The 21,754-nt window shown below is 37.3% G+C and overlaps 1 protein-coding gene across 1 annotated transcript; it reads right to left on the reverse strand.

Annotated features, from left to right (window-relative positions):
- Nucleotides 1-1,963: 1,963 nt before the first annotated feature.
- On the reverse strand, nt 1,964-2,771 carry LOC107142356 (26S proteasome non-ATPase regulatory subunit 8). Its single transcript, XM_015485761.2, has one exon. It carries the CDS (start codon nt 2,735-2,737, stop codon nt 1,964-1,966), a length of 774 nt encoding a protein of 257 aa, XP_015341247.1. The 5' UTR covers nt 2,738-2,771.
- Nucleotides 2,772-21,754: the final 18,983 nt, after the last annotated feature.

The raw sequence follows: 21,754 nt of genomic DNA on the forward strand, positions 1-21,754 counted from the left end.
TAATGTACTTAGACTTTGCCAGTGAAACTAAGCCCAAAATGATGGGAAAAATGAATGCCTTTTAGATCTCATGTTCTTAATCTGTAAAATTAAGACTTTGGAGTAAAAGATAGCTAAATATTAAACGTTTGAAATTTCTGTGATTTAGGGATTCTGTGAGATTCATCCTTGTCAGTCTTCATTACTTATACTAAAATCAGTGGAAACAATTATACACACAAATGTCACTGCATTAATATCTATTATATCTTTATATTTTAAGTCATTTCAAAGTCCCATAAAAATTATGTAAAGAATCGTTAGTTGTGCAGCGGGGGAAAAAAAACAAAAACAAAAACAAAAAATGAACCCTTAACTAAGGAAGGGTCCATATAGCCATCTGGTGGCTACTTCAGGAAATACACCTGTGTTTCCATCAAATAATTGAAAATTGGTATTTTTTAAAAATAGTAATTCTTTCACTAATTTAATATTTAAATAATTCTAAAAATCATATATTTGAATTTCTTAAGAATGCTCATTTGCTTGTGTATGTTTTTAAAAGCATAGAGCTTTCCTCAATTTATTATGTACTTATCAGGCACAATACATCATTGTCCTTGATATTATAAATCAAGTCACTATCACATTTTCAAGGTAATAGCTCCTTTAAAGTGTAAGCCCAGAATGTCCATATATAAATTATATAATTATTGAATTTGTAAAATAAATACTCATTATATATGACTCCCAGGCAGTTAGTTCCTTCCAACTAATATACAAACATAAATACTTTTAAGCACTGGGATTCATGATCATATGAAAATGCAAATGCCAGTTTTTGGAAACAGCTCAGTCAGGCATGGTGGTACACCTGTAATCTCAGCCATTCTGGAGACTGAGGGAGAAGCCTGCAGGTTTGAGACCAGCCAAGGTAACTTAGCCGAGCCCTAAGCAACTTTGCAAGACCCTGTCTCAAAATTAAAAAGAAAAAGAGTTGTGGATGTAGCTCAATAGTAAAGTGCACCTGGGTTCAATTCTCAGTTTAAAAAAAAAAAGAAAAGAAAGAAAAAGAAAAAGAAAAAAGAGAGAAATAGTATGTTGTTAAAAGACAGGTAGTTTCCCCACCCCAACCAAATCTAGCTATATATTGCTTTCTGATACTGTAGCCTGTTTACAAAATTCCACAAATATTATGAATATGGTTTTTTGAAAGAACACTTTCTTTTTGAGACAGCTATTTCTAAACATTGAAATAAAAGCAATTTTATAATCCAACATGACCATAACAAAATGACAAACTTATTATGGATATTCTTACTGAGGTTTTACAGGCAAAAACAAAAGAAATGTGTAAATTTCCTTGAAGGATATTTTGCTATATGTCTATGTAAGAAAAAAAGAAAAGAAATAGATATGAAAAATAATCCATGTGGTATATTTTCCCCCAAAAGCAATAATATTCTCAATGTATTAAAATAAAAAAAGGGTTGTTCAAAAAGCAAGTTTACAAAGTTAGCAGTACATTTGCACAGAACAATATTTTTTTATTGTTGGTAAAGTATTTTTGCTAGATACTTGTGACATCATTATACATGAGATATAATGCAATGTTTATTTAAACAGGGAGAATTGTCTACACAATTGTCTACACAGATGAAACCCTTGCTCAGAATTGATTTTCAAATGTGTAATATTTTTCTCATGTAATTTCATTCACGTAATTTATGAATGGTGAATTTTCTTATGTCAAGAGTGTATAGAAGCAATAACATTTTAGAACTGTGATGACTAAATCTTTGAAGACAGTAAATCTGGTAAATAAAGAAAAATATTAAAATAATCCAAACAACTTTTTTCAACTCCAACACTTTTGGGGTTTTTTTCCCTGGAAGAAGGAATGTCAATCTAACTTATTGGCGGGCAGCCTGCACTGTGACTATTTTAAATAACCATGCCCTGCCCTGCCCCAGGGCCAATGGGCTCAAACAATCATCTCCAGCTGCCGAGCATACTCCATGACCTGTTTGGCTAATTCCGTGGAGGGAATGGTGGTGTCTTCTGGCTTCTGCTGCTGGCTGGAAAAACTGTAGTAGCTGTTGGGGCCCAGGACCCACCCTCGCTTCTTAGCATACTCCGTCATCTTTCTGGGTGTGTTGAAGAGGAGGATCCGGGTGGCCTCAGTGAAAAGGATTTTCTCATAGGCCTTCTCAATGCACCCTGCAATCTCATCCCTGATGGTGTCCAGCAGAATGTCGATGAAGAAGGTGTAGCTCTCGGCAGGGATGTTACCTTTGGCCAGGAACACCTTGTTGTAGCTGCCCTCCATCAGGTACTGCTCAATGGACACAGGGTGCTTGATGTAGACATTGGACTGGATGTCCTTGGCCGGGAGGCGCTCCAACTCTGTATGAAACTCAGCCACCCGGTTCTGGGACAGCAGGAAGAGGAGGTTGAGGCCCAGGAGCTGGTGCATGTAGGCGGACTCTGGCAGCTGCCCCTTGTAATCAAAGTAGTAGCATTTGAGCTGGGCCATGTAGCGCTCGAAGGAGGGGATGTTCTTGCGAAGGATGCTCCACTGGGCCCCAATCTCCAAAATATCATGGGCCAGGATGAGCTGTTGTTTGGTCAGCTTGGTCCCCGTGGTGGGCAGGAAGTTCAGCTCCAGCAGAACCAGCTTGAGGCGGCCCAGCTCTTCTCCGCACTTGCTGAGATTGGGGCTCTTCCGGTTCCACTCGCCCTTGAGTTGCTCGTACATGCCGGCCGCCGCCTGCAGGGCTGCAGAGCCCAAGCTCCAGATGCCGGCCGTGGCAGTCCTGTTCACCGTGCTGACCGCCATCTTCAGCGACATGGCTAACTGCCAGCCCAGGAAAAGGCTGAGATGCCTCCAAAGCTCAACGGGCCGAAGTGCGGCCTGGATTCTAATGTTTTTAATATGCTAATTTATGCTAATTTAACAATAATTTCCTCACTAAAACTGGGACTTTAGATTCAATCTCTGGAAGTCACACAGAACAGAGATCATTGAACCCCCATTTCCTGAATTCCTGATTTCTACGTGCAATTCTCAAGCCAAGAAAAATAGGGAAGCATCAAATTTTAAGGATTCAAGCATAAGCAAATATGTGTGGGAAGAACTAAAATCATATGTATAAAACAGAGATTTATTGTCCACAAATAGCTAAGCTTTCTGTCGAGAATATGATATGAATTGAATTTTCTATCACAAGAGTTTTGTGCATTTAATTCTATTCTTGGATCCATGGGATATTTGTGTGTATGAATGTATTGTGCATGTTTTAATAAGTGGATCAAAGTGCAGATTCTAGAGTCAGACACTCCCTGTCTGAATGTCAAATTTATTGCTTAAGAAATAGCCCACGTTGAGAATTATCTTAAATTTAGTATGTCCTTTTTTTGGTTATGAAATTAGAGAATATTTTACATATGCACACATGCATCATATATAAGTTAATAATTATAAAGTGAACAATCAAATAACTATCACACAAGTCAAGAAAGGACTTTACCTATAAGCAAAGCTCCACCATTTACCCTTCCCATATTATCTTTCATTTTCTGCCAGTTTTACCATCTCAGCATGAATGTTTCACAGTATATTTTCCCGTGGATTTGATTTTCATATAAATGGAATCATAACATATGCATTTATTTGTATCCTGATTCTTTCTCTCACATTTATTTGTGAGATCTGTTTATGTTGTGCGTAGCTGTGGTGGGTTAATTTTCATGGCTCTATAGAGTTGAATGACTATGTATATAAATGTATTTGTTCATTCTACTATCAATGGCCATGTGTGTTATTTCCAGCTTAGAGTCATTGCAAACAAATCACTATAAAGGATCTTGTGCATGTAATATGAAGATTACTTGCAAGATTATCTCCAGGACATGTACCTGGGGGGTAATTGCTGGTTTCCATATGTGTGTTTTCAACTGTATGGCAGAGAACTTTTTCTCCAAAAGTAGTTGCCCCAGTATGCAGTCACATTTGTCACGGGAGGAGTTTCCTTTGCTAAATACCTTCCTCAAAATTTGCTATTATTAAACTTTTCAATTTTTATATCTATTAGCGAGTTATCTTCTCATTGTGGTTAAATTTTACATTTCCTTGACTACAAATAGGGTTAGTCATCTTTCAGTGTGCTTGCTGGCTATTTGTAATTTCTCTTTTATAAAATATCTCTTCATTTCTTACTGATTTATAGGGATTGCCCATATAGTACAGATACTAGAGCTTTATAAAGCATGTTGCAAACATAGTGTATCATATTGGGGCTTGCTTGTTTTACTTCTTTTTATAGTTGTCTCTTAACAATTTTTTTTAACCTGAGGTATAATACATACAGAGTGAAATGTTCAGACTTCCTCTTCTACTCTAAAGAAGATTTTATGTAAAGTGAATATTATTTTTTCCTTAAATTTACTATAGTCAGCTCAGTGGTAGAGCACTTGCATAGCATGCAAAAGGCTCTGGATTCAATTTCCAGCACTGAAAAAAAAAATTCAACAAATAAAATAAACATATATAGCATTCAAAGGGGACAAAGCTTTTGGATTGATGACAAAGCTCTGGAGGACTTGAAGTAGCCACATTAATTATGTTATAGTATAAATGACTAACAATATTATAAGAACCTTACTATTTTAAAAGAAGAGATAATTTCCCTCAATGAGATTCAGATTAATGAATTTTCAGGTAGTGTGACAAAATAAACTAACACTTTGTAGTCATAGTTAGTTGTGTGGATGTAATTCATATGTATATTTCAACTGCCTTTCTGCCTCCTTCCTTTGTTTTCACACTTATGTAAAATAATTGGTTCTTTGTCAACAAAATCTTACTATTCAGAATCCTAATCAAGATTTTAGGACACCATGATTCCTTCTGTTATGATTCCATCTACTATAGACCCAATGTTGGTTTCCCTCAACCCTATCAAATCCTTAAATTGAAACCTAATCTCCAAGGTGATGACATTTGGAGGTGGGGCCTTTGGAAGTCTCCACCTTCACTAATGGGAATAGTGCTCTTACAAGAGCCTTGGAGAATCCCTCTCCCCTTTCTGCCCTTTGAGGACAAAATGAAAAGACAGCCAGTAAGCAGATCCTCGCCAGACACCAAATCTGCTAGCACCTTCATCTTGGTATTCCCAGCATTGGAGACTGTAAGAAATAGATTATAAGTCATTTTGCTATAGAAGCTGGAATGAGCTAAGATACCAATCCACATATATCCCTCACTTCTATGAACTTTTATTTAATTGCATGATTTTATTATGTTCTCTCATCCTAGAACTCTTCCATGTACCTCTCAAATTTTGTATGATGACAATTTCAGTCGCAAGTGACAGAAATTCATCACAAAGTAACCTAAGTAAAAAGGAAATCTACTGACTCACAAAACCAAATAATGGAAAGACAGGATTAGAGTATATTTCAGCAGTAAAAGCTGGAGTTCTGGAGCATCAGAACTCTCTTTTAAAATTTTTCTCCTTTCTCTCTTCACCTACTACCTCATCACTAGTCTAGGCTTTTATTTTTGTATGTCTGTCTCAGGTGTCTCTATATAACAGAACCTGTCAGTGTTCATGTCTTACAAGTTTGTGATTCAAGACAAAAGAACTATGTTTTCCCCCTACCATGGACATTCAAGGAAGGACTCTAATTGCCCACTTGAGTCACATGTCTGCCATTTGGATATTGTGATCAAAGGGATATGCAAGTATCATTAGCCCAGCCTGACACATGTGCCTCTCAACACATAGAAAATAAACACACTGGGCAGATTACGGTGATTGGCTACCCATGGCAACCTTCTAGACCTCCTAGGGTGGGGTGAAGTAGGTCCCAAAGGATGTGTGTGGGTAGAGTTGGAAGTTACCTGAAAAAGGGAAGAGCAATGAACAAATGAAAACTACAATCTCCTAGAAAGTAGAAATCTCAGCTCATCCTTCAGTATCTGCCTCACAACCAAGTATTTCTTTTCTTTAAAAAAAAAAAAATAGTGGTTTCAGGAGCTGTCAGATCACAGGAAATATTTATGGCTTTTTGTTTTATTTTGTTTTGTATTTATATTTAGCTCGATGAAGGAATAGTATTCTTATGTTTTTTCCAGATTGGTGAAATAGACACTGGTGTTGAAAAATCAAAGGAAGAAAGAATGTTTAGAGGGTGAGGTAAAGATATTGAATTCAGAATACCTGAATATTATAAAAATAGAAAAATACACTTGTGTTTAGTGATAGAGTTGGCATGACTTCTCTTCTCTGTTTCTCTAAATTTTATCCATAATTCCAAGTATAATTTATGCCTCCCTTTCAACTGCCACCATCAGTAGATTTCTAATCATCATCGACCTCTCCTTTCAGTAACCCTATGCTGTTTACTAAATTTTTTTTTCTACAAGGTAGCCATTTGATAATTTATTTAAAATCACAGAATAATGAAGATCTATGCCCTTAATAATTTCTTAGGAGGATGTTTTTGCTGTCTCAGATTCTAAATTTTTTAATGAAAAGTGACATCCCTCTTGCTTCTCTTTAAAATTATATAATACCAATCATACCTCTAAATACACACTTCTTCAGTTGATGTTTGTGGACAGCAAAGAAGCAAAATAGAATGTTAGGAATTTCCAGCAGGATTTATCTCCTTACTGCTCTGAAGGTAGTTTAAGAAAAAAAAAGAATAGGGAGGCACTGTGGCACATACCTGTAATCCCAGCTACTCTGGAGGCCAAGGCAGGAGGATCAAAAGTTTGAGGTGAATTTGTACAACTTAGCAAGTCACTGTCTCAAAATTAAAAAGAGAAAGGGCTGGGGATGTAGCTCAGTGGCTGGCTGAGTATCCTTGAAAAAAAATAAAATAAAATAAGAAAATGGCATAATGTCTACTACATATGTATTCTCATTTAGTCTTACAGATGCCAGGTCATTACCATCTTCCCTGAGATCTGTGGACTTGCTAATGCACCAGATGAATTCTGAAATTGCATAACCACATTGAGGAAGGCTATTTCTTACTATCATATATGTCTTTCTTCTATACCCCATGATACTTTCAAATTTAGGTCACATAATTCTTCTATCTATAAAACACTTCTGTAAGAGTCAAATAAACCAAAATAGGTAAAAAATGATATTTGATATTGCAAATATAGAGACCCAAGAACACAAAATAAAATGACAGTGATGGGAGAGCAAACTTGACCTTGACCTAAATTCCAGCACAGAAAATACATCCAGGTTAGCCACTTGCTGACATGCAGCTATAAATTTGTAGCTCTTTGTATTGTAATGCAGACTAAGTAAGTGTAGCCTGCTTTCGGACTTAAAAGTTGGAAAGCAAAATGCCCTAGAAAATTTTTGATAAAATTTGTGGTTTTAGAAAATCACTTTGATTGTAGTGTGAATAATAGGGAGGACCGAAATTATGTGAGGGGTCAGCTAAAAAGCTATTACAATACTTTTGTCTTGAAATGAGAGTAGCCTGTGTTAGATGGTGGCAGTGAGTAGAGATGGACAAATGAATACAGAGATCCCAGGAAGCAAAACTGATGGGCTTGCCTGTGAGGACCTGAGGAGGTGGAAGCCTCTAGGTTTCAACTTGAAAAGCTTACCTTTATCTACTCACTTGGGGGACACTAAAGTAAGACAGGTTTGTGTGAGAAGACCTGAGACTTTTCAAGATGACTTTCAGGCGTCTGAGAGGAGATGAGTCCACAGTATCTTGTATCAACTCTTTTAGTAATTTGCATTCACTTTTGTCCCTTTTAATCCATTTGCGGGGGGCGGGGGGGGAGAGGGGCTAGGGTGGCAGCTGCAGGGGATTTAACTCGGGGACACTCAATCACTGAGCCACATCCCCAGTTCTATTTAGAGACAGGGTCTCACTGAGTTGCTTAGCACCTTGATTTTGCTGTGGCTGGCTTTGAACTCTGGATCCTCCTGCCTCAACCTCCTGAGCCACTGGGGTTCCAGGCATGTGCCACCACACTTGGGCTTTTAATCCATTTTTGACAGTGAAGCCAGAATCATCTTACAAATCCCCCAATTTGATTTTAATACTTCTCCTCCTCCTGTTTAAAACCCTTAAATTACTTCCCACTGCATTTAAGATTAAACACACATAACACACACACACACACACACCCTAAATTCTACATATTTAGAACCCACAGTTGGTTTCCAACTGCTCAAAACATACAGACCTGTAACTTCACCACAGCTCTGCATGATCCAGAGCATGATAACTCTCTATCTCTGCAGCGTTTCTGCCCACAAAGACCCCTCACCCTCAAGATCACTTCCATCTCAGTGGTTTTCTTTTGTTCCTTTGGATATGCCAAGTTTTCTCTCAATATAGGGCCATTGCCATGTGCCAGTTTCTTAATCTGTCTGTCTAGAATATTTATCTCTGTGATAGCTGATTCTCATTCATTTCACAGGTAAAAATGTATTTCTTCAAGGAAGCATTTTCTTCTCCTTTCAAGTTCTTGTATCTTTTTAAACGTTCAGGGAATGCTAACACCTGTACCAAAACCCAGGTGAGTCTGATTTCCAAGCTCATGATTCTAATCACTAAGATGCTTTTCACCCTATAGCTTAAGAGTTTCCTTATCCACTGCCCTATAGTTGTGAATATGTAATCTGTTCAATTTTATTTTCAATAAGAACATGAACCTAAAGAACAAAAAACTTGACAAGAAATTGAATATAAGAATGAATTTTATCTGAGTAATTTAACATTCAATAGTTTTTTTGTAATACTCAAAGCAGACACTTACTGATAATTAATAGTAAGAATTTCCAAAGCTTAAGTTGTGCTTAAGATATACCAAGTGTATTGGTGAGCATGAGTACTATCTGGGAGCAGGAAATGTGTGAATCCATGATTTTGGAAGGTCTCTCACAGAGATTAACCTTTATGGAAAAAATTACAAACTGATGTGTAACTTTTCAGACATCTTATCAAGCAAAGGAATAAGTAAGAAATCTTCTATTCTTAAAGAGGTGAGATGTACTAATGAGGCTGCTTAGAGAGGTTTGCATTTTCACTATTTGTACCATGTGGTAGATTAAAAAAAAAAAAAAGGCTTCAGGCTGTCACTCCATCACCCTTCACAACACTAGATTCACTTTTTTTTCTCTCTCTCTCTTTAACAGCTAAGGATATTATCATTTATGTAGAGGTCACTGAGAGGGTAATACTACTCTTGGTTGATGCTAATGAAAAGGTACAGTGGTGACATGAGTTAATTGCATAGTTACCACACAATTACCAATTTATGTTCTACTGATGTTAACAGAGAGTGGAAGTGAACTAGCATTATGTGTACTGAGTACTGCATCACATAATAATGTAAGAATAGTGCTGGATAGTAAGTGACATTTTCTTTTTTTTTTATTGGTTGTTCAAAACATTACAGAGCTCATGATATATCATCTTTCATACATTTGACTCAATTGGGTTATGAACTCCCATTTTTACCCCAAATACAAATTGCAGAATCACATCGGTTACACACCCACATTTTTACATAATGGCATATAGTAAGTGACATTTTCATGAACTGACTTATTCACATAAATAAAAAGGATGAAAAAATGTATGCTTCTCATGTTTATTGTTCTATTGCTGCTTAAAAATGAACCTGATAACTTGATTGGGGTTTCTTCTAACTCTTTCTCAATCATTCATGCTTTAAATCCCTGACTGCTAGACATTTTTAACAAAATTAATTTAATGTTATGCTACTAATACAGTTAAACTGTGCTCTTGAACACAGGCTTCATTTTGACTTCATTTTTTAATAAGTGAAATTTTTCTATAAATGAGATATATAAAAAACAGATGCAGAGAAATAAATTAAACCATGGATTCACTTTCCGTTACTGAACAAAATTTCATTTAAAGATGATTTTGTTAAATAAAAAATGATTTCTTTTTGTAATATTTTGTTAGTTTTTTACTTTCACTTAAGTTTTAAGGTCTTCAGCTATATGTAAATATTTTTGCAAATCCCTGGAAAAGTAAAAAGAATTTTTTTTTTTACTTTCAAAATTAACCTTTGAGGTATACCTGATGCATGATAGATAAATTTATTTTAAATATATAGTTCAGTGAAAGCATTCCCATTAAAAAAAATATAAGGTATATTTAGTGATTCTCTAAAAAGGATGTTTTCAGTAAAATTCTTCTATAAAATTATCCACGGAATCTCTAAACTCACCCCTTGAGAAATGTTACTCTAATGTCAAGTACAGTCCATATCCTAACCACCACCCACACAAGTGTAGAGTAAATACAATGATGAACTTTTTGTGAAAACAATTTAATGTCAAACATGCTTTTTGGTTAGAATAAATAATAGGCTCCGCACATTTGCCCACCCACCTTCTGCTGATCTTCAGCCACAAGGAGCAGAGTGATAAGAAGCTAGAATCAACTGGGCATGGTGACACACACCTGTAATCCCAGTGACTCCGGAGGCTGAGGCAAAAGGATTGCAAATCTGAGGCCAGTCTCAGCAAAGCAACAAAACTCTCAGTAACTTAGCAAGACCTTGTCTCAAAATAAAAAAATAAAAAGAACTGGAGATATAGGTCAGTGGTAAAGCACCCCTGGGGTCAGCGCTAGTACCAAAAAAAAAAAAAAAAAAAAAAAAAATGGCAGCAGCAGCAGCAGCTTGAATAATAACAACCACGAATTGTTTTTTATTATATAATCAAAAATATATATCAAGTGCAAAGCATTTGTAGATACTGAAGACACTGTACATACACAATCCTTCTTTACCTTGTCTGACATTTTTGTAATCCATTTAATACTGTGTACTAAATCTATTCTTGCTAAATTTATTAGATCCTGTTCTTTGGTGACTGATACAGCTACTAATGCTTTCCTTTTTAGTTGCATGAACTAAATTATTATCTGTTTCTACATCTGCCTTGACTGACTCAATAGAATGTCCCCACTGTAGACTGCATATGGGATTCTATCCAATTTCCACTGAGGGGGGAGAAAATTTCCAATTGTTTCAGACATAAATAGAATTCCCATTAAGCAGAAAGTGGCCTCTGTCGTGTATGTTCTTAACTGCTTCACTCTCATAGTTATATAGGCTGCCAAAGAATGTTAAGGTTAATATGTTCATGCATCAGGATTAAAGTTCATGCATCAACACCACCTGGGAACCTCTTAGAAATTCTGTTTCCTGAGTCCCATCCCAGACCTACTGGATCAGAAATTCAAAAGTTGGGGCTTCCAAATATGTGTCTTAATGAATCCTTCAGGTAAGTCTAATGCATACTTAGTTGGAAAATCTGTGGGCTGCATTATGCTCAGATAACAAAAGTCTTATGACTTAGGAGGCAGAGCTTTAATAGTCATCCAGAAGGATATTTTCATTTGCTACCTGGCTGCTCCTTTCTGTGATGTCCTCACTTGCGAATTATGCTAAAAGAACATTGCTGCTCTCATTTAAAGGGGAAAAGAAACCTCTGGTGATTAAATGTCCTATCCTAGAAATATACATGTAACTTCCACTTAGAACTCATTAGTTACATCTGGTTACTATGTCTCATTCAATTCCAGGAGGGTTGAAAATATTATCTAACATATTTCTAGAAGGTGGAGATCAGAAATAGTGAAGGATTTTTTTTAACCCCAACAGTATATAAATCTGATAACCAAATATTTGGTTTGTTCTCCTTTCTGCAAATAAAACACCCACTGTCCAAGAAAAATAAAACAAAAGTCCCATCCAATGTGGCACTGAGTTCAAAGGCCACATAGTTTGGATGAAGTATCTTATAAAGTTGGGGGTGAACTGTGGGAGACATTATAGCAGGCCTGGGTGTATCTTTCTCTCATCCAGATAACCAAGAAAGAAGGATCAGTTACTCTCATCCTACTAACAAATGATGGGAAAGGATGCTTATCCATAAGAAATGCTTCAATCTAGAAAAAGGAATAAGGCTCCCACAGAAGTCCTTGGTCTATAACAAGTGTGAAATCCTGCTGAGCAAATTCTGCAAGGGACTTCTACCCCCAAATAGTGTGTTCATTCAGGTCCTCCAAGAAGCAAGTGCCATGATTGGGGTGAACATGCAGTAATCTTATTAGGAGAAATACCTGCAAGAGAATATGGAAAAGGAGCCAGAGAAGACTGGGAGAAACATCCGAGTATGACGTGAGTCCCATTTTGAGTAAACAGAGGAAAGGAAGGCTGGTTAGAAGCATCCTCAAAGGCCAGGCAGCCAAAGGAAGGTTCAAACCAGGTTGCCAGGGGTTTCTGGAGCTCATGTCAGCCATTAGAGTAATCTCCTATCTCAAATGAGCCTGCCTTAGGAGAAATGGCTCCACTTTAGCACTCATGGTACACTCAGTCAACAACCTTGAGAGCCAGTGGGAAGTGTGCTCCTGAAACAAACAGCGACAGATAGATACCAAAGTGAAGCAGCCTGGTCAATTAAGCTCCCTGCAGGTGGACCTCTGTGAGGCACATTCTCAAGGCCAACACAACACGCGTTGTCATGCAGATAGATGCATTTCTCACACTGGTTCAGGGAGCAGCTTCTATTCTTGCAGATCCTTCTTTTTAAGAGGAACCTAGAAAATGAAGAGTAGTGAGATGAATGACAAACCCTTGCATTGCAGTTGATCTTGGGGACAGCACTGGTACTTATCTTCCCCCTTCTCCTCCAAGTACTCTAACTCCTCCCATCTTCAGTATATCCTGGCAGGTACTTGTATACACACCCGCTACCTCCTCCTGCTGATCAGGAATCATTCTTATGGGTTATTCTTCTCCTGGTCAGCTGGTCCCTGGACACATGAAATTCACAGTGCCCTGGTAGCAGCTGTAACTTGCTATGTTTCCCTCAAAAGTACACCCCTTCAAGGACCAAGACTTTCAACCCTGCAGAGTTTGTAAAGACAGGAATCCCAGAGTTTGTGGGGATAGTGTCATCACTATGTTAAAGGGAGGGCAGTATTTCCCAGTGTATCAATGGGAACGATGGGTATAGAAGTTACTTCTGCTTTTACCTCTTGACTGTTGGACCCAGGTATCTTTCTTCTTTTGGACACAGCACCATGTAAAAGTCTTTGGTCTGATAAATACACATATTCTGAAGGATGGCATCCCATCCTTCCAGGTATTTCCTCCAATGTGGTATTTCAATTATCTATAGTTTAGTGAAGCTGGCTGCCTCCAGTTGTGCAGTATGAAATATGACAGGAGATCCAGTTATGGGCCTGCTCCCGCATTCTTAGTTAGTTTTGGCACTTTGTGTTATGCTGGGAGACACCTCTAGTTATCAACCTGGCATACAGACCAGGGAGAATGAGCAACTCCTAAGCAGGAAGAGAGGTGCTTGCTGCCCTGAATGGGAGAGGTTTCTGCAGCATAAAGGAAATGCTAGCTCTTATTAGAGCAGAGTGAGCAACTTCTGTAACAGCAGAAGGTCCAGGGGAGTCATGGGACAACAACCGTTAGGTAATCTGTCTGCTTAACTGTGTGGTATGACTCAAGTCCAAAGTTTTCTCAACCAGTGCCCTGACTTTGTTGTAACCAACCTGTCATGGTTAATCATTGAAATGTCTACGGAATACCGTATTCTGACACTGAGGTCTTCAGCTTACCCTTCACTGTGTCTGCCCTGCCTCTACAGGTAATAAGTGTCTGATTGTAAAACAAAAAAAATCTAACAATGGGGATGTGTTCTGAGAAATGTGTCTTTAGCGAATTTTGTCATAATTCAAACCCTACAGAGTGTTTATGCACACAACTAGATGGTCTGGGTGGATCAGGCAATGTGACCTCTTGATAAAATCAAAAACAGGCAAACAGGAGATGTATGAGGCTGCTGCCAAGGTCCCATGGCATTCTGTCTTCCAGAAAACTCTTTTTGTGTAACTAGAAGGAATACACTCTAAGATCAGGATAAAAGGTATAGTATGTAAATACAGAAACTAGTAGCATAGTCATTTATTATCATTATCTAGTATTATGTACTGTAAATAATTATACTGTTCTTTTCTATGTCTGTCAGCACGATAGGTTCATTTACACCAGAATCACCACAAACGCATAATGTGTTGCAATATGATGTTGTGTTGTCCAGGATGTCACTAGTGATGGAAATTTTCAGCTCCATTGCCTTAGTATATATTCCCTATCCACCATAGTATATATTCCCTATCCACCATAGTATATATTCCCTATCCTTTTCCGGAATGTCATCATGCAGTACACGACTCTATTTTCTGCTGGTCAACAGCCCTCACTCTCTCATTATTCTTTTGCAGGATGAATCAAATGCAACAGTAATTAATGAACTTAGCTTTCCTTGCAGGCATTGGTACCCCCATATTTTTTTCAAATACCTGCATCATTATCATATCTTCTATAGAAATTCTCTTTGAGGGGACTTTTTTCCCATGTCATCTGTATTGATACCTTTAGCGGTCATTTTGCAAAGCTTGTGCCACTAACTATCTGCATTCCACTTACCCACCAGGAAGGTGTCTTCTTCACCTGCCTATGCTGGGTGAGCTATGTGTATCTTCTACTTGCTGGAGTTAAGAAATGTTTGAATCTTCCAACTCTAATTTTATTCCCCTTTGATTCTGCTTATACATGGGTAAAATCATGTTTTAATCTTTTCTATTGTAATCTTGCCAAACAGAGCTAATGGCAACAAACATTTCTGCTAACATGTATTTTCAGAACATGTTTCCTGGAGCTCAATTTAACTCAGTATATAATCTGACTTTCAAATTAATGAAGCCAAGACTGGAGATGTGGCTCAGTGATAGAGTGCTTGCTGGCATGAATGAGACCCTGGGTTCTATCCTCATTTCTGCAGGGGGAAAAAAAAAAGAAAAGAAAAGACTAATATAGTCAACAGTTACCAAATGCCCCACTGACGCATTTAATGGATTCCAGTTTTTGAATCCAGTTTTCTCTCCAACTATGTATGTCCAGCCCTCTAACTGCTATTGCCATATACTTAAGAAGATTTTAGTGTTTTGCAAAGTAGAACCCCACTTTCTGTTTCAGTTAAAATTGGCTAGCTTATTCCACATTAGCAAACAAACCCAAATGTTTCAGAGTAACAACCAGGGTTTCTTTTTCTTCCTTATGTAAATATCCTTTAGTGGAACATCTGAGAGTCTCTTCCTTACTGTGTTGATTTTGCAACCAGGCTGATGGAGTACTCTCCATCTGCATCACAACTATATGGGTCAATCCTTGCCACTACCATGATGAATGACCAACTCCACAGGGATGCACCCAGCCACCATGAAGGCAACCAACTGTAAATGGGACATAGCCCAGTTGACACAGGAGCACAGTTCTGCCACCTAAGATAACTGCCAACATTCTAATTCTTCCTATGAGTAATATGGCTTACCCAAATGTTCCTGAAGATGAAGGGGAAATACCAAATGGATGTATAGAGAGGTATTAACTTCCTATGAGCCAAACGTAGTAGTTTGAAAACTTCAATCTTCAGGAAGTCGTAGATAGTAGAGAACTTACACATAAATACCCAGTTGCCCTTCATGCCACCATATTCTCCTTTATCAGTCATGATCTACTCATGAGATTAAAACCCTATTTGAAATTTTAATAACAAAAATGAACATTAAGAATTCTTAATCAGATAAAAGGTAGCTGTACTAGTCTCCTAGAGCTGCCATAACATTATACCATAGCCTTATGCATAGAAATGTATTTATCACAGTTCTGGAGCCTAGAAGTCCAAGCTCAAGGCTCCATCCAATTTGATTTCTAGTGAGGGCTATCTTCTGACTTGCAGATGGCTACCTAAGAACACTAATTCTATCAGACTAGGGTCCTACTCTGATGATCTCATTTAAACTTATTTTGCTAGAGAGCCCATTTGCAAATGAAGTCACACTAGGCCAATCTAATCCCCAGTTTATTGTACTCAAACTAAGAACTTAAGGAAACACAAACATTTAGTTTATAGGGTACCAAAATTTTCATCTGATTTTCAGAGTGATCCAAACCTAAGAAAATCTAACAATCACTGATATGAAGATAAATTATGAACTAGAAAATTAAAGGGCTGCTTAGAGTGCATAGACTGTCTTGAAAAACTATTATTATTTAAGATACTATAAGTTAGAATTTGAAAGATAAGATAGTCACTAATTCTGCCTACTCAATACCTATTCACCTGTATTTATTTATTACAACAGTTGGGGCAGGGGGTGGCCACAAATTTCTATTATTATTGTTAGTCAGCTCTTCATTACTATGACAAAATACCTGAGAAAATCACTGTAAAGAAGGAAGGAGTTATTTTGTCTCATGTTTTCAGAAGTTTTCATCCATGCTTTGTTAGCTCTATTATTTCTGGCCTACACATGAGGCAGAACATCGAGGTGGAAGGGTGTGGTGGAACAAAGCTGCTCATCTCATGACAACCAGAAAGAAGAGAGAGATAGAGGGATAGAGATACAGATAAAGATAGAGAGAAAGATAATAGGTAGATAGATAGATAGATAGATAGATCCATCGATCTATCAATCCAGGGACAAAATGACTTTGAAGTCAAAGTCATACCCACTGTGATTCACCTTTTCCACCTAGGATCCTCCTTCTAAAGTTTTGACCACCTCCCAACAGAACCACCAGCTTGGAACAAAGCCTTCAAAACATGAGACTTTGGGGACATTCCCGATCCACACTATAACTTCCCACTCATAAGTGTTGTCACTTTGCTAGTCTCCCACCAGGAAATAGGATCTATCTTTCTAATCCTTGATTCTTGACTCGGCCTTATGATTGACTTGGTAAATAGTGCATTAACAAATGGGATACAAATAGATACTTGGGCTGGTGATGTAGCTCAGTGGTAGAGCATATGCTTGGCATACAAGAGGTTCTGGGTTCACTAGTACCATAAATAACAAAGAAACAAGTAAGTAAGTAAGTAAGTAAATAAATAAATAAATTGTTGTTGTTGTTGTTTGTTTGTTTAATGACTAGTGCATTGAAGCTTGTTTGCTCTTGTTTGTTGTAACTCTTTGCCTTCTGTGGGAAAAAGCCCTAGCCTTTTGGAGGATAAGAAGTTCATATTGAAAGAGAGGGAGTCCCAGGCATCCCAGATGAGATCATAACCATGAGTGTGAGATCATACACATCACCCAGCTTGTCTCAGAATTGTAAACCTCCCCCCAAATTAAGACATAGTGATCGTTATTGTTGTAAAGTCTTAAGTTGCAAGGTGTTTTGTTATGCAGTAAAATACAACTTACTAATTAACAAAACCCCAAATGCTTTTGATCTGGCAGTCTTTCAGCCAAAGACACCTTCCTATAATCCACAGCTGTAATGATGTCTTCAGGATCCAGTTCTGGCCAAGGAGACGTAACTATTCATCTAATATTGAATCTGATAGTGAAGTTGTCTAAAGTGATAAGCAAAAGCTTCTATAATAATGATACTTAGGAGAAAGACTTGGGTTTGAATACAATTTAAAGAGTCAACAGCCAATCCCCTCCCTACCCCATAGGTAAAATGTTGAATGTATGGGTTTTCAAGAAAGAGTGAGAAGAAGAAATAAATATCTAAGTAAAAAAATCTCAGGAAATACCAGTTGTTATGAGCTGGTTAGAGCAAAGAGGAAAGAAATACAGATGTAAGAATATTGAGAAGGTTAATCATAGAGTCTGGTGGGCTTAATATAAAGTTTGAACTTGTCCTTATTGGATTTACCAATGAGGATGCCACAAAGGCTATTTCAGAGAGTAGAGTCCATGGAGTGAAACCAAGTAAAGCTGGATTATGGTCATTGGAAGAGTGAATGGAAGGTGTCGACAAGGAAACCATACATCACCTTGGCTAGTGAATCTTAACTGCAATGGATAAAAAGAAAAAAAAAATAGGGCAACAGCAGAAGGGACAGAATAGAGGGAGGAAATTTTGTTCTTGCTTTTTAAAATATTTTTGGTTTATTGGCAAGACTTGAACTTATTTATAGTTTTCAGGGAAGATGCTATTGAAGAGGGAGAGTTTGAAGATAGAAGAAAAAGAAATAATTGAGAGAACAAGGCCAAGCACAGGCAGGAAGGGACGGGATCAAGAACACAGGTGGAGGGATTAACCTTAAATAGGAGTTGAATCTCCTCTTCCTGTGAGAGCATCAATATTTCTTCCTGCAAAGGGGAAAGTGCACTTAGATCTACATGGATACACAGGAGAGATACAAAGGACCTGACTGCTGTATTCTCAGCTTTTCTGCTGTCTGATCTTGATTGGAGGCATGCAAGAGATCAGGAAGGCAGAACTGGTGGCCTCACTTGTGAGTATCAAACCATGGCAGGAATCCAGAGGCAGCTGCTGTCTGTCAGCTTTTGAGAGCATTCACGTCTCTTAAATTAATAGCTACAAAACACTGTACTACTTAATCATTAATGTTTCGAATATTGTAGATTAAAACAATGCACTTGGTGGCATTGATCACTCACCTACAGTTTCTAAAATTATCAATATGACCTAGAAGATCAAACTTGTCCACATGACAAAGAGAACAAATTCAAATTAATAGAGGTAACTTGATTATATTTATTGTGATCATTTAAGATCTTTGACTAGATCATATATATAAAGTAACTGTCCTGGAGAAGGAAGAATAGATTGCATGGAAAATAGAAAAATATGTTCAGAACATACGTGAATTTTGCTTAGGAAATGAGATATGAAATTAGAATGAGGAGAGAAGAGAAGAGAATTGAGCTGACAGAGCCAGTTCAATTCAGGGATAAGTCTTTGGCAATCTTTTGGAGGGATTTCAAGAACTGTCTGCCTTAGCGTCAGTAACTTGAAATTCAAGTACAAGAGGGCATCATAGACTATATGATTAATCTGTTAAAGGTTTGAATTGTAATTTGCTCCACAATTTTATTAAATAAAAGAGGCAAATAATGTCATTTGCTTATTACAATATATTTTTCTTAGTACTTGGTTTTTACAAAGAGTGGAAATTAACTGACCTTGTTTTATTTTTAGCTGTATGTAGGCTATTTTGCAGAAAATGTGGCTTATGAAAGACATATGTGACCTCACCTGGTCTGCACAACTTGATGATTTCTATCCTCAGCTTCTTCGCCCGCCTGTAAAAATGGTGTCAATGATACAAATCTTCTAGAGCTGTCCTAAATACTTAATGTGTTAACTAATTAAAATCCCACAGTAAGCACTCCAAAACGAGAACTGGGGAGTCAGCTATCATTCAAATAACCATTGCATTCAGCACCTTTTGATGTGTACTATATTTTATAGTGTGAACCTCAACAAAATATAGTTTTAATTCGCCATACCAAGTAGTTTGGAACCACTTTTTTAATATTCAGTGAAGTCAAATTTGGATTATAATACTTATACCAAGGCATCAAAAACAAGTATGTAAGTGGAATTAACTCTCTTTTTTTTCTCTTTCTCTCTTGCAAACATGGGGAATATCTCTTTTAAAATACAATGCTATATTTTAAAAGTTCAAATAGGATATACCTATTAGCTTTCTTTAAAATTTTTATAATTTGCATCTCAACTAGATCCAAAGCAGATAGCGAATTTAATTTAAAAGAAGACAAACAGAATAAAATCTACACAAACAGAACATACAGAGCTAGACTCAATGGCATAGGTCTGTAATCACAGCTACCCACCCTAGCTACCCAGGAGGCTGACGAGTTTAAGGTCAGCTTGGCCCATTTAAGGATACCCTGTCTCAAAATAAAATAAAAAGAACTGGGGATGTGGTTCAGTAGTAAACCACTTGTCTATCATGTGCAAGGCTGTGGTTTCAATCCTAGTACTGCAAAAAAAGAAAAAAATTAAAAGAAATATAAGATATTCAGGAGAAAACTTGCATAATAATAAATTGAATATCTGAGAAAGGATCAGTAACCCTATTACTAAAAACCAAAGAAAACGGAGTACAATTGAATGATTGTGTTATAAAGCTCCCTAACACAATAATTTATTTCCTTTTCTTTAGATATAAGCTTACTTTTTTCCCCCGTATATTTCTTTGACTTGTTTTTGTTTGTAAATAAGAAAACAGCCAGATTCTGTCTAGATTGATACTTGGAATCAGCCGTTTTCTCTTATGCCCACTAGATGGCAGGTATAGGATTCTGAATACCTTTCAGGAGTTATATGTCACCCATTCTTATTTGCAGCACTAGATGAGAAAACCGATTTGGTCCAAAGTAGGGAATTTTAGAAATGAGTATCCGCTGCCCGCCCCCTCCCACCAATCTTTTAACGTAGCTTAAAAAAAAGAAAGACTGGTAAAACTGGTAAAGGTATACGGTTTCTAATAAAGCATTTAAGTTCTATCTACAATTACAGAGAAAACAAGAGGGCTTTTGAGTATTCGTTTTCTTTTTTTTTTAAGTTGTAAAAATAAAATCCAGCAAACTTGCATAATAGTAAATAGTCTTTAACTTTCATATATTTTCAAGTGAAACATTCAAAGATCTTTTTTTTTCCCCCCTTTGGACACATACAATCCAAACTAGTGTGTTGACTTGGCATAATCTTAATCCTTTTATTTTCTCACAAGGGAAGTTCCTGTGGAACCCTGTTTTGCAAGGGATAGTTAGAGATTGCACTGTAAATTGGTAATCGATTTACTTTAATTTTCTTAATTAAAGAAAAAGTAGAGAAGTAGGGAATTTTAAAGAGTTTCATTTTCCTGTTTTTCCGGTTTTGTTTAGGAGCTTTTTTTTGTTGGCTTAAAATGAGGTTGAAATAACTGAGTTTTCTGCTTTGAACGTGTGCACCTTTCCACTAAAGGGCAAGGCCCTGGAAATGTAAAGGGCCAATCTTTGTTACAGAGGGGTTCATTGCAGAGAAGGGTGTGTTCTACAAAGACAAACAGATCCCACAGATAGTTGCCAAGGGCACGGAATACATCTTTGCATTACACCTTGAACTAGCGTGCTCATATCACCTCTTTTTATTGCATGCACCATAAATGACTGTAAAAGTTTGCAAATCTTGCAGAGACCTTGGCAATCAATACTTCAGCAGGAAATTTACAAAGGGAAGGGTTGTGGGGAAAGCACCCAGCCCAGGAGTTTGCTTTTTTGGCACAAGAATCATACGTTGACATTGAGAATTATTAAGTGTTTGATTTCCACAGTGTCTCAGTCAGATGTATAACAGACACAGCGCAGTTTCAATTTAGATGCTCAATTTGAAATCTTGGCTTTGCGTTTTTATTAACAAGTAACGGAGTCTGGGAACATTCCTTTGGCCCTCCTTACATGGACTAAAACTGGTGCTCCTGATCTGCTACTTGAGCACACACACAAAAAAAATGGTAATTTTTATCTGGGTCAATGTGGTGCCAAGTAGGTGGCCCTCTAAATGCCATGCCTGAAGTTTTAGTGATTTTAAGCTTCTCTTCTCAAAAGGCCAGGCAAGTGTCTGGAATTTTTTTCCCTTTACAGGATGATACTAGTGGTAGGGGAGCAAAAATCAAACTCTGTGCCGTGTTTAATCTGTTTATTCTACTGATTTTTTCCTTCTGTTTTACCATATTAAATTTCCTTCTCTTTTACCTTGCTAAAAGGTGGGCTCCTAGTGAAAAACCTGAGAAGGGAAATAACAGGCAGGAGAGGGTACCAGAGTCCCTGGATCTGAGTCACAATCTGCTATTGCTTCAGGCCCTGTGTGTGTGTGTGTGTGTGTGTGTGT

This window comes from Marmota marmota, unplaced genomic scaffold (genome assembly GCF_001458135.2).
Source record: "Marmota marmota marmota unplaced genomic scaffold, marMar, whole genome shotgun sequence".
NCBI classification, from domain to species: domain Eukaryota; kingdom Metazoa; phylum Chordata; class Mammalia; order Rodentia; family Sciuridae; genus Marmota; species Marmota marmota.

Excerpts from the sequence above, each read along its gene's own strand:
- LOC107142356 (XM_015485761.2), bottom strand. The coding sequence starts at position 2,737 with ATGTACGAGCAACTCAAGGGCGAGTGGAACCGGAAGAGCCCCAATCTC.